A 13,967-nucleotide genomic window follows, 5' to 3' on the forward strand; every position below is an offset into this window, starting at 1 on the left:
CCGTCAGGTTGAGTGTGTCTGTCAAGACCCAGCAAACACACGAAAACACGAAGTGTGATATAAACGTTATATACATTTAGAGTGCTGAAAATGCGCTTCAGATGTTTGGATAAGTCAGCTGGAACATTACAATACAGCCCTCAGAAGGTAGGGGCATTCTTTGTGGCATGTTGTGTGTTGTATAACATCCCAATACATCATGGTTGTCTCTTTGAAATAAATGAGGACACAGTACAGGACTTTAGAAGGCGTGATGCTGAACTGCATATGCCGATGCCAATGAATGAAATACACCAGCAGCAGTACAGGTGCAGAGGGATCAGCTGGCAGAAGAGCTGCTTCATCTGTAGCCTGGTAAGCAAAATGACTGTTTTGATTGAAAAAATTAGTCCAAATATTGCATTTATTTGGACATTTTAAATTACATAACATTTTAAAAATGTTATGTTAAATTGCCAACCCGGGCATTCACTGTTATCAGAGTTACCCAAGTGCAAAGAGAGGCAGAACACTGAGGAACCAGTTCAAGTGATTTATTCACCTGGAAAACAAAAAAAACACTACAGCTAACAAAGCTATCTAACTAAGTACTGGCGTCAAACTACGGCGCAGAATATAACAAACAGAATTAAGATAGGCTAACTTCTGTGACAGGCAGTTACTCACTAATGAAAGCAGTCTTGAAGATTTAGCAACCAGAACACACTAATAGAGGGTATATATATGCTCAAGGAAACAGGTGAAAACATTGATTCAGCTAAAGAAGGTATTGGCTTCCACTACGATGAACAGCTCCTAGCTGCTGCCTGCAGCAGGATGAGCACCTTGGAGAGCACCGCTGTGCACAGTGTTGTGTATGATGATTTCTTTGGACTGCAATCTTATTTTAATTATGTTGCAGTTTGTCCTGTTATCTCACATACAGATCAGAGAAGTCTGAAGAAAGATATGTGTAGCCCTTCACACAAAGCTAAATAAGATACTCCTTTGATGTGATCAAATGTCTGATATCAGTCAAAAATAATCAGGAAGTGTTCACAACCTATGCAACCTGAATACTTCAGTAAACTCTAAAACAGAGTGTTTTAACTCCACCTGTCCTGTGTGCTCAGTGTGCTGATAAATGCATTAAACGTAAACCAATGACTGTAGAGTAAGAATGTTTCATTGATGTTTTTAGATCTTGTGTTTTGTACTTAATTGTATTTCTTACCAATTTTTTATGTCTCATTGTCACCATGTTGTGAGCAATTTCTAACAGGTACATATATAACATCTATCTGCTGCTCATCTTTGTGTACTTTTATGTATTCTATTGATTTATTTAGTACATCATTTACCTTTCTATCTTTGTTTGATCTGTTCTTTTGCACTAGATGTTTGTCTGATGGCTGTTGTTTAGATGTTGTGAGGTGTTTGTCATGATTGATGAAAGCAGTTCTGCATACTCTCAAGGCCAAAGACTGATTTCCCCTTTCGGGAACAATAAAGATAATCTTATCTTATTTTATCCTATATCCATCAATGAGCACCAAAATCAGATATAAGAGTGTGCTTCAATCTCTTTCTGTTAATTTTAAGATTGTCCTGAAATGACTGGTTAGCATGATGAGGGTTTTTGGGTGGATCTGCCTTTCTCTGTGACATGCAGAGGACTCAGCACATCTCAATCTGCATCCCATAGCACTTGGTTTGAAGTGACAATGTGATACAGACATGAAATGTCCTAAAATAAGGTGTAATATATGGGTTAAGGATGAGTGTGCTGATGTTTTTTCTGCACCAAAGCCCTTTGTAGTGAATGGCAACAAGGAGGAGACTTAGGTCATTAAATTATTGTTTGTTTGAAATTTTAGTTTATGAAATTTGACTCAACCACACACCTTTTGTGCCAAATCAAAAGGACTAATTTTGTTTTCAAGGAGGAGCACTGGTTTAGGGTTCATCTGTTAATTCTGCTTTTTTTTTTTTCTCCAATTATTTTTTGTGGTTGAAGTAAAATTGAAAGGTTTGAACATAGCCTCTGTGAACTTTTGCCTGAACTAAAAATGACAATAAATATGTTTCAATTTCCACCAAAAAGGCGTTCATGTGTCTTTTTGTGGGAGTGTCAAACCTTGATCTTGTCGAGGGATGTGAAGAAAGTGTCATCAAAACAACAGGATAACAAAATGTTACAATCTTTGTAGAAACAGATTTCCATATGTGATGTGAGGGAAATTATTATATGAATATGTACAAAGGCTTGTGTGAAAGATTAAAATGCTTAGTGAAAGTTATAGAAACCATGCTTGTGTGTCTGAACAGTATTTTCCCATGTGGAAGAAGAACAAACATCATCTGTTCATGCTGATATGCTGTCATGTCTGTTTGAGTGAAACCACATACAGATCAGTCTCAACCACACCTCCGGGCTGTTGAGAAAGAGATAAGGAATTATTTGTCCCACTCTTTGGGCCTATTGCCACGACAGTGGTTATGTACACTAATAATAACGATGGAAGATTTAGACATAATTATACTTTGTCAAAAGATGATTTTACATCTCATTCACCTTGTACTTGCAAATGTGAGAGAAGCTGACATGGCTAAAAAGAAGTCAGATGGGTCAAGAGCACTGGAAAAAATGCCACTTCAAAAATAGGTTAAAAAATTGAATACAAGGTGTTTTTTGCTCATAGTAAGTAAAAAAAAAAAAATCTGCCAATGGAACAAGTGAAAATTCGCTTGTTAAGATTTCTTGAAATAAGATGTGATATTTAAGCCTTTTAATAAATTAGCTGGGAAAACTCATTTTGAGCTATATTTTACTAGTATTAGGAAGTGTTGTGTGTCATAATAAGGCTCCAATGCTCAAAAGTATTATTTTCCCTCAAATGTAGCTTTTTGTTTTTTTACTGCTCATGTCATCCTCTTCATTTCAAGTGTATTTAACTTAATGTAAGTTCTATAATAGTGACACTATTCTAGATTTAAGACCATCACCTACCTTGAAATAAGATTAGAAAGTGATATATAAGCATTTTAAGATAAAACATATGTTATGTTATGTTATGTTATGTTATGTTATGTTATGTTATGTTATGTTATGTTATGTTATGTTATGTTATGTTATGTTATGTTATGTTATGTTATGTTGCTGCTTCTTTAAAGACATTTAGCATACACATATTGTTTCTAAACAAAGAAGTGCTCATTTTAGCCATGGAGTGGTTCAGGCTGTGTCGTTTTACCAATAAAGTGAAATTCAAATTTATAGTATTGTTCTATTGTGACAACAGATTTATGTTCTCATCAAAAACAGGCAACATATCACATGATTTACCTGTGTTTCCTATGTAAACTTACCACAAAAAGTATGGAAATTTGTGTTTGGTAGATTATTTCTTTGTTGTAACAATGCTTCTTGGCCATATCACACTTATATAAGTTGTATTTTAGACCATGACCGGACATGTCTGGCTTCCAAACTTGTTGGAATATCACAAAGCCAGGCCTTGTAATCTTACTCCTTAAAGCAGAGAGACACGTTTTCCCTCCAGTAGATAAATATGAAAACAATGTCAAAGTTTGCACACAACATTTTTCTGCACAAGGAAGCGCAAACATCAGAGTGAAGAAACAATAAGTAAAAACCATTTTTTAGGTGGAGGGGGAATCTCTAGTGCACAATAGAAAAACATGGAACACAGAAAAGAACAACTAACCCCTTCCTGTATCTGTTTCCATGTCACCACATTGATCAGTATAAACCATCTTAAACTGAAAGCTAATTAAATGGACCAGTTATGCAGGTCAAATCTATCAACACCATGACAAGCAAAATTGCTTTCTGAGAGCACCTGCAAGATGTCATCCTAGAATGACCTGTTCAACACAGCATCATGTAGCAATGAATTATTGTTTCAGCAGATTGTCACAAAAACGCAAGCAGGCAGAATGCTGCACAGTGATTATTTTTCATCTCTATTTACACCCATTTTTCTTCCTTTGTGTATTAATACTTATAATAGATTGAGTTACTACTGCCAACATGCACTTAAACTCCTTTGGAGTAGATCCAAAGGAGCAGATAGAGCCAGGTATGGGTAGAATATTGGCATTTTATTCCTCTGTTGTCAAAAATATTTTAACTTTTTCATTCATTTGTCTCTCGTTTAAAGGTCAAGAACTGACTGCAAGGGGTTATTAACCTCAGCTTTAGAATTATTGGCAAGTTTATATATTTATATACAGTACCAGACAAAAGTTTGGACACACCCTTGAATGAGAAAGGTGTTTTTACTCTTTGGACCGTTTCTAAACAAGCTACGGTATCCACTGTCTTCAGGGATGAAGGAACATGTCACCCAGTGCACTGATGTGTTTTTAATAGTTTTCGGACAACAACTGAGACCTACAGCACAGAGGAATAAGATATATCAGGTTATAGATACTCACACAATACTTGTAAGCAGGAAGAGTTCATTGTTGGTTTGTCTCTGCACATGACATTTGATGACAGTAAGAAAAAATATAGAAAATCACCAGCATTATCCTTTAAGTAGCAAATATTTTAGCATACTTGCCCTGATGAGTCTAATTTTGTTCTAATTCATAATCTCTTACAAATTATTAGTATGGTGTTTACAAAACAACCAGATTGACATTCTGTTTATTCTTCAATGTGTAAAGGTTTTGTTATTATTTTACATGTGATGATGTTTGGTTTGGTTCATTTATAGTGGTTCGTAATCTCACAAATTATTAGTATAGTGTTTGGATTGATTCTGATTTGTCATTAATGATACAGCTTATTATTTATTCACCTATTTATTCAGGTGAGTATCTCTGAGAGTAATGTTCTCTTTCTCAGGAATGTCCCGATCACATTCACACAGTTACATATTCATACGTGGAAGCTGCCCAATACAACCACAGTCTTATTTGCCAGCCATTGAGCAACTCCACTGCAGTATTATCACCACTGAAGTGCCCTTGCTCAAGGGCACCTCAGGGTGGGTACTGACGGAGAGGAAAGTGCTGCTTCTTCACTTTCCCCACCCATATTTATCATATTTATTCTGCCGGTATGGGGGATTGAACCAGTAACCGTCTAGTCACAAGCTTGCTTCCCTAACCTTTAGACCACCACCACATGTATAACTTCCCCTAATGTGACCCAGACTATACAAAAATGGAAATATTTCAACTTTTTAAAAAGTTTTGTGCAGCTAATACACATTTTTGTAGAGTGTATGTTTGACCCATATTTGACCCAAAATTAACAAACAAATAATTCATTGAAATCGTTTTGTTCTCCTTTCATGTAACATTATGTATATATATATATATATATATATATATATATATATATATATATATATATATATATATAGTGGCCAATTATATAGTGTGATTGTGAATGTTTTTTCTCCATAAACAAAACATGTAAAAACTAATTAATACACTCTTTCTGCTCTCTGAAAGCTTCATTAAGGATTAATTACCCATTTATTAATGGCTGATGAGGTATTCATGATTGATTTGTGGGTCAGATATTTGGTAAAGAGGCTAATTATGAGGGGATACTGTAAAGGGTCAGAATATGAACACTATGTAAGAGTTAACCTCCAGCAAAAAAGTAGCACATAGTAAACTCAGGTCTCCACTTTATTGAGTATTTCTACTCAAGAAGAGAGCAAACATACCCAACAGGAATCTGACATTAAAGAAAAAACTCAAATCCTACACAAACTGGTTTTATTACACCACAAATGATCCTGGTCCCTCTGACTTTTCCATTTATGAAAGGGGGGTGTGTTCAAGCTAAAACATGTTGCTCTCTAAGCTTTAAATGTAAACACATATCCAGATCAACAGATCAAGGATCTAACAAATCTCCATCATTGCTCTTATCTACAGGCTCAGTGAATTAGATGTGGAAGGTGTGTCAATGTGTTAGAGGAGACTCTGTAGGACAGACAGCCAGTGAACCAGTCCACATACAAAATACATGTTAGATCTCTGCTTTTCTTTATATGTTTTATTCAAGTTTTACCACAAACTGGATTTTCTAACAAACAGGAAATAACCAAGCTGCACACAGTGGTCATTTATACATTTATACATTTATTTACCATTCTAGCAATATTTTATATTTTTTTTGTTTTTATTTTACAACAGTTGGACTGTAAAAATGCAGATAATGTCTACAGTAAATATCTGTATTCAAAAAAAAAATCTTTGTAGAATAACTAAATTCCGTTATTTGATGATGTGTTTTTTTTACTTTTTTTTAAACTTTTTTTTTTTACATGAAATTTAAAGCAAAAAAAACAGAAATTTGCCTTAATTTTACATTCAGTAATAGGATGTGTATTATTTGTATTTTTACATAGAATTCAATGTAATGTAATATTCAAGACCATTAAGTAATTGAAAAATCCCGTAAAAAACTATAATATTCCATTATATTAATTTACAGTTTACAACCTTTATTTTATGGTGAATATTTTTAATAAAAATAATTTACTGTGTTTTTATGGCATTTACACTTAATGTAGAAAAAACAAAAAAAACACTGTAAAATAATACAGTAAATTTCTGTGAAATAACTTTTTTTTTTTTACAGTGTGGAATCATCACTTTGTCAATAATTGTTGATTATTTAGTGATCATTTAAATGTATGTATTTTTAAAAATCTTTTTCCTTTTTTCGTTTTTTTTTTTTTGTGCATGAAAAACAAAACAGCAAGAACTGAACCTTAAAAAACAAAAGGCAAAACTTTGTCACCATTCACCACTAATGTCCTTAATGAGTGAGTGATGTTACAGAGTTTCATTAACATTCTGAAATTCAGCAAAAAGAAGAACAATTTCTTAATTAAAGAAGAGACACTTGAGTTACTTATTGTCCTACCATGTTGGAAAATAAAGAAAAAAAACACCTCCCTCCTCCTTTCCTTCCTCTTCCCCAACTTCACAAGCATAAATTTAGATAAAGATAAATGAACAATCCTAATGTTAAGCTACAGGCACTTCAGCCACCCAATGTTCTACCTTAATCACTATTATTTATTAGCAGATACCCAAGTAAGTGCTTTGCATGAGCTTATGAATGTGTAATGTAGCAAATATACAATATCCTCATACTTGTCCTCACAAGAAGACAGTTGAACCACATGCAGCATGTTTCTTCTCTACAACATAATCAGATTATACGGTATATCCTGTAGAAGCCATTGTGTTGACATAATGTTATATATCATGTACTACACAGACAAAGAAAAGGTTAACTTGGAAACAAAGAATATTCACACACTATTATAGTATAATCAGATGACTTCAAGATTTAAAAAGATTTAAATGCAATTATTCAGGCCTAAATTAAGATGCTAATGTTAAGTTTTAAAAGCAAAAAAGTCATGTTACCTAACCAATTTTGTCACCGTTCACCACTAATGTCCTCAGTGAGTGATTGGTGTTACAGTACTACGTAGTTTGAAAAAAAACCCACCTCCCTCCTCCTTTCCTTCCTCTTCCCCAACTTTACAAGCATATATGTAAAATTATATAAAGATAAATGAACAATTCTAATGTTAAGCTACAGGCACTTCATTTACCTAATGTTCTAACCTTAATCACTATTATATATTAGCAGATTCCTAAGTAAGTACTTTGCATGAGCTAATAAATGTGTAATGTAGCAATATCCTTATACTTGTCCTCACAAAAGTTTTACATTGATAAAATTAGAAGAATTAGTAGACAGTTAAACCACATGCATGTTTCTCTAAAACATAATCAGATTATATAGTATATTCTGTAGAAGCCATTGTGGTGACCTAATGTTATATACCATGCAGCTACTACACAGACAAAGAAAAGGTCAACTTGGAAACAAAGAATATTCACACACCATTATAGTATTATCAGATGACTTCAAGATGAAAAAAAGGTTTAAATGCAATTATTCAAGCCTAAGATGGCTTGAATAATTGCTGTTGTTAATGTTAAGTTTTAATAAGGTGACAGCAAAAAAAAGTCATGGTACTTAATAATTGCGGACCTTTCCACAGACAAAACTTTGTCACCATTCACCACTAATGTCCTCAGTGACAGAGAACAAAAAAAAGAGTAATTTCTAAATTAAATAAGATACACTTGACTTACTGTTGATTAGTCAGTAGCTAGTGATAAACTAATCACATTTAACATATAGAAGAAAGTAAAAAGTAGCTAGTGACTATTCACTAGATGTAAATAAATGTGGGGCAGTAAAAAGTATAATATCTCTCTCTGAAAAATAGTGGAGTAGAAGTACAAAGAAAATACAAGTACAAGTACAAAGCACTTGCTTAAATGTACTTAGTTACACTCCATCACTGGTTGTTATCAGTTTAAAGACAGATCAACACTCATTTCCTCACTTTGTCACTGTTCTTACTCAACTGGGCAAAAGAACACAGAGCCAGATTGGCTCATAATGTAGCAGCCTGGATAAACAGGCTCTTTGAACTGAGCGTTGAAGGTGTAGAGGTGACTCAGTGTGTTAGAGGAGACATTGTAGAAGGACAGAGTGCCAGCAGGCCGGTCCAGATACACTCCAACTCGTTTAAAGCCACTACAGGAAAAAGACCACCACTGATCACTGTGTTCCGCAAAGAGCTCTGGTTTGATACAATTTACACCAAAACACCATGAGTCATCATTACGTCCTAAGTAACACCGGAGATTGTTTCCTTTCCTGTCAATTTGTTTGTACACGACACCTACAGCATGGTCGTCATTATAACCACAGCTCCACTCTACCTCCCAGTAATGGCGCTCAGTCAGGCCCTCTCTGCACAACACCTGACGGATACTCTCAAACCTCTCTGGGTGATCAGGATATCCCTGCTTTGCTCCAAGTGTCACCTTCTTGTCGTCATCAGAAAGAATAAGGTTGTAGTTTACTGTGTTTGGGTCCAGTGAGAGATCACAGGCATCTGATGGAGAGAACAAAACACAATCTGTTCTTAGTCATCGTCATCACCGTTCACTGTAATTTAGAAAAGCATGTACTCATAATAATGATATTAACAACTTGTCCTCCAATATGGTTATAGTATAATAGCTATATGCAACATTAGCAATGTGTTGGCTATATATTCAAATCAATTTAATGTCACCTTGTTGAATAAAAAGCAACAATATCTATTGAAAACATTTAAACTTCTGAGTGATTCCCAACTTTTGAACGCTAGTGTGTACATATAAATATGTGGTTTACTGTATTCACCACTTCATATATGGGAAAATGTATGGCTGTAGCTACAGCATAGATAATTGTGAAAATATCTTAAATGGAACACAACAGTACTTTATATAAATAAATATAAAATATTTGATATCCAAAATTAAAAATAAATGCATGAAAAATGACTTACACCACATTAAATCACTTTTGTCTGTGATGGTTTTCACATCAGATGGGACGTCAGGCTTTGAAAAATTATCAGTGACCAGTTTGCCCTCCTTGTAATGGTAGATGGTTGCTCCTTGGTATTTCTCATTTGCTGTGGCTGTTACAAGGAAATGGACACTGCTGCTGTCCTTGAGAGGTTTGGCAAGATCATGGAAAGCTTTGGCTTTTTCTCTCATTTTGGTTAACACTTCATCTGAGAAGTACCAGTGGTCTTCATTGGTATATCTAAATTCAAGTGAATCCAAGCACTTGGTCATCGCATCAAGGCAGGGGTCAGTACTTCCCACAGAGGTGAAAACAAAGCACAGAGCATTCTTTACATCTGGATCAAAAACCTCTCTATCCAACTCTGACTGATTTTTGACGATCTTTGTGTTTGTTCCCTCCATCATGTCTACACAGGACCTAATGACAGTGATTTCTCTCTCCTTGTTATCCATCCACTTCCTTAGTTTGTCCTGACTGAATGGTGACTTGTCTCTGTCTTCAAAGAGTTTTTCTAATGAGCTCTCATCTTCTTTGCCTTCACGGATGGAGGGAAATGTCTTCTTCATGGTCCGTTGGAGTTTAGATGTGTAATCATTACACAGTTTTTGGAAAGTGCTCAGCGTTTTGCGAATCTCTGGAAAATTCTCTGACACTTTGTCTTCCAGGGAATCGTTGCATCTCATTTTTATCTCCCTAATACCTTCTAGAGCATCTTCAGCTTTCCTCACTAGTCCAACACTGATCCCACTCATCAGCTCAGCATCTTTGGAATCCAAATTCTTCAACGGCATCAGCCAGACCTTCAGTGGAGCAGCATGTTCTCCCTTTTCTCCCAGTAGCTTTGGAAGCCCTACATAGGTCTTCACTGCCTCTTCAAATGTTGCAGGGTTGCTTTCAAGAATGAAGTCCCCATAGAATTTGCAGGAGAATTTGTTTGTCAGGTCTTTTTCTTCATCAGTCAGCTTGATGTCAACATGCCCATCAATATCCAATGATGGAATCTTCCTTATCACAGCTTCCATGCCGCCCTGGATGTTCTGAACGCTGCTAGCATCTAACTTCTCACTGTCAAATACAAAGAAAGCATTTGCTCCATACTGGATGCCTGTGACTACATGTGTTGCCGAGCTCTTCTCAGTAACATCTGTTTGTTGCGTGTCCTTGGTTCCATGAGGCTTCAACGACAACTGTTTGAAGTTGGTGGTAGCTTTGTACTGAAGTGTCACTCTGCTCTGATTCTTGAATTTCTTCTGATCATTCAGGTATTTGGCAGATCCTCCAACTTCAATCAATCCACACAGGAAACTGGCCTTCAGGGAAGCATCAACAGACAGCAGAGAAGACTTGGATTCAATGGAGTCAGATGCCGTAATCTGAAACTCACTACTATGGTAAGAGGTTTCAACTGTGCTCTCTTGTAGCGTTGTCTTATCCCACAAGGTAAAACCTACAGAAATTAAACATCATGTATTAAAGCATCAAAAAACATTTTGTAAACATTCAGCCACATGTAGAGCTACTGTGGAACTTTCAAGAAAGAGGATTTGAAATGTTTAACGCTTTTTGTTCTGATAATAAAAACCGGGGAAAAAAGACCTGTTGTCTGATTTTTTTCTATGTGTTTATAAAGGGAAAGTAGGAATTAAAAGAGGTGATTGGATTGTGTGTGGAAATTTACTTTATCAATTTTGCATTGATTTTTTTGTTACCTGGAAGTTGCAACCACAAGCTTGACAGTGAGATAGCTGCACCCCGAGGATTTTCAAAGTAAACACACTGTGTTTTACTGAGACCAAGACACCGCTGCAGTCATTTAAGTGTTTAACTTTTATGTGTTTGTGGGCTTGTTGTGTGCATGACTTTGTCGAGTTTTTCTGTGAATTCATCATACTAAAATATTTCACTTTGAAAATCTTTTTGAAAAAAAAATCAGTTTGAATTCCCCTGAAATTTTCAACTTTCAAAAACTCAATTTTTGAGCACACTTGTTAGGCTTCACAATTTCAGATAGTAAATTCAAATCAAACCAAGTTTATTCATAAAGCACATTTAACTGACAACCAGAAGTACCCAAAATTCAAAAAAATATACTGAAATTTCAACAACCTCAATTCAAATCTAATCTAAAGTTAGGATCAAGCTTTTGTTTGCTCCTCATGCTGATAAGGTGTGAAATATGTAGCAAGATACTTGACATTTAAAGACTGTGGAGACATTTAAAGTCTCCAGGTTTTTCTCAATGAACCTCGAGTTTCTCTCAGTCTCCGCCCTCTTTCAGAGCCACACACTCCATTTGATTTCCTCATTCATTCAGTCAGCAGGCGAGTTTTGGCGTAGCCTAGTTCTGCCGTCTATCATTTAAAAAAATCATTAAAAAAATCAGAGTCAGTATATTAGAAGTCCATTAGGCACAGTAGGTGGCGACTTTTTCACTAACATGGCATGTCCTTTTGATAACGATCCCGTGGATGAAGGTGCAGAATTACTGCGCAGAGAATTAAATATTCGTCGAGAGATGGTTGTCAGACCGCGCGTAGATGTTCTAGCATTTCCAGACAATTATCTTTTTGAGCGGAGTCCATCATCTACATACACAACCTAATCCGTCCTTACATTTGCAACATTACCAATCGTAGTCATGCTCTCACATCCCAGCAGATATTGTGTGTTGCGCTGCGTTTCTTTGCAAACGGAAGTTTTTTGTACAGTGTCGGGGCCAGCCACTGGCCTTCCTAAATTCTGGCTTAGGGCCAGCTCCTCTGCCTCCGTTAGAGGTGGCGGTGCTGGACCACCACCCGTTTTACGGACATCTGCCTTCTTTCTGTTGGCTGAGTAGAAGTCTGTGTTAGTTTAAATAGGATTAATTATTTAACAGAACATGATGTAGATCAGAAGACATTAATGTGTGTGAAACCAGCATTATGTTGGGGATAAAACAACTGCACAGTCAAACAGCCACTTAATATTTACTTTACAATAGGCCTATAAAACATGATCAAAATGAGGTACCCCATGAGATTATGCCGAGGTCTCACCTGTTTGAACAATGTTTTTATATTTCATTTTAAACTGCGGCCAAGTGCGCTTCTCCCTCGCGGGATTGGACCTAAATGAAATAAATTAATAGGCGACGAATCAAGCAGTTTTCCTCTGTAATATTATTGTGATTGCAAAGGACTACATTTAAACGTACGCATTGACCCGAGCAGCGATGTTCTCCCACGCCGTCTCCCTCTCTTTTGCAGCTGCAGCGGTGTTGCACTTCTTTTTGAAAACATGTTCAAACTCGTCGTATGAGAGAATTAAGATTTCTAGTTCTAGTGGGGTGAAAAACGCCGCCCTCCTCTTCCCCGTTGCCATGGCGACTCGTTGAATCGGGGCTCCATTGATGCTGGCTTTTTATAGTTGTGGTGCACGCGCTTAACTCCAGGTGAAACTACTCCGAGTTGAATAAACTGACTCAAATCAGCTGTTCTGGAACCGGAAACTCAGAGTTTCCTATCTCAGAGTAGATCAACTCAGAGTTCAGGATTAGACTCAGAGTTTGTTGAACCTGCTTTGTGAAACGGACCCCTGTTGGGACATTTATGTTACTGTGGCTCCAAACTGTTACCTTTGGAGAGTAAAAACATCTATTTTTTCTGTCTTGTCCAAGCATTTGAAAAAGAAAAGGAATTTACTGTGCCTTGAATTTTTGGGGAAATGGGAATCCATTCCTTTTCTACTGGGCAGCACTGAAATCAAACCTTTAGTCTGGTTAACCCTCCTGTTGTCATTGTGTCAATCTTTACTTGGGAGGACAACAGGTGTCATTATATGCTGTCATCAAAAAAATTGAAATGGTTTTAAAACAGTATCCTGACTAAACTTTTACATATACCAGTCTGCCATAATCCATCAACATATTTTCCTCTGATCTCAACTATAGTTAAAATAATTCATAATTTCTTAATCAGGATACTGTTTTGAAACCATTTCAATTTTTTTGATGACAACACATAATGACACCTGTTGTCCTCTCGGGTCAAAATTGACCCGAGGACAACAGGAGGGTTAATAAATTTAGCTTTTCTGTCCCGTAAGATCATTTGAAATTCTTGTCAGCAGATCTCAGACAAGCAGAGTACGTAATTATATTGCTCCAATGTTGTCTACATCAAGTTTTACCTGGGATCAGTTTATCCTGTTGAGCATCATAGAGCATCCCTAAGGTGAAGGGTCGGCCCAGCGCAGCTACTGTCATGGTATCTGAAGACATGTTTTTGAACCTGTTGGGGAACATGACACAACATAGATCAAAGCAAAAACACACAACCTTCAATATTTGATTACATTATCTGAAGTTAGTGTCACACAGGTAGACAACTCTCCACCATGACACAGACAGAGAGGGCAAAAACAAGAAAGAGACCAGCAGTCAGCTTATTGGTCTTGGAAATATTTCCAAATTAAAATATAAAGAAAGAAATATTTCCACCCTGTTTTTCCTTACCTGGTGTAGTTGTGTAGATCACAGTCTTCTTGACTTCTA

The 13,967-nt window shown here is 36.2% G+C and overlaps 1 protein-coding gene across 1 annotated transcript; it reads right to left on the bottom strand.

The window, feature by feature from the left end:
• Window positions 1-7,151: 7,151 nt before the first annotated feature.
• Window positions 7,152-13,967, bottom strand: LOC121887631 (stonustoxin subunit beta-like). Its single transcript, XM_042398547.1, has 4 exons — window positions 13,929-13,967; window positions 13,604-13,704; window positions 9,411-10,883; window positions 7,152-8,969 (listed from the first exon to the last, which is right to left on the bottom strand). Exons 2-4 carry the CDS (start codon window positions 13,692-13,694, stop codon window positions 8,425-8,427), a joined length of 2,109 nt encoding a protein of 702 aa, XP_042254481.1. The 5' UTR covers window positions 13,695-13,704; window positions 13,929-13,967; the 3' UTR covers window positions 7,152-8,424.

This window comes from Thunnus maccoyii, chromosome 20 (assembly GCF_910596095.1).
Source record: "Thunnus maccoyii chromosome 20, fThuMac1.1, whole genome shotgun sequence".
NCBI lineage: Eukaryota > Metazoa > Chordata > Actinopteri > Scombriformes > Scombridae > Thunnus > Thunnus maccoyii.

Bases quoted from the DNA above. Each gene is read 5' to 3' on its own strand.
- LOC121887631 (XM_042398547.1), bottom strand. From the start codon at position 13,694: ATGTCTTCAGATACCATGACAGTAGCTGCGCTGGGCCGACCCTTCACC. The intron at 10,884-13,603 runs GTAAAACTTGAT...TAATTTCTGTAG, and splicing joins ACAGGATAAACTGATCCCAG to GTTTTACCTTGTGGGATAAG. The intron at 8,970-9,410 runs GTAAGTCATTTT...TCTCTCCATCAG, and splicing joins CAAAAGTGATTTAATGTGGT to ATGCCTGTGATCTCTCACTG.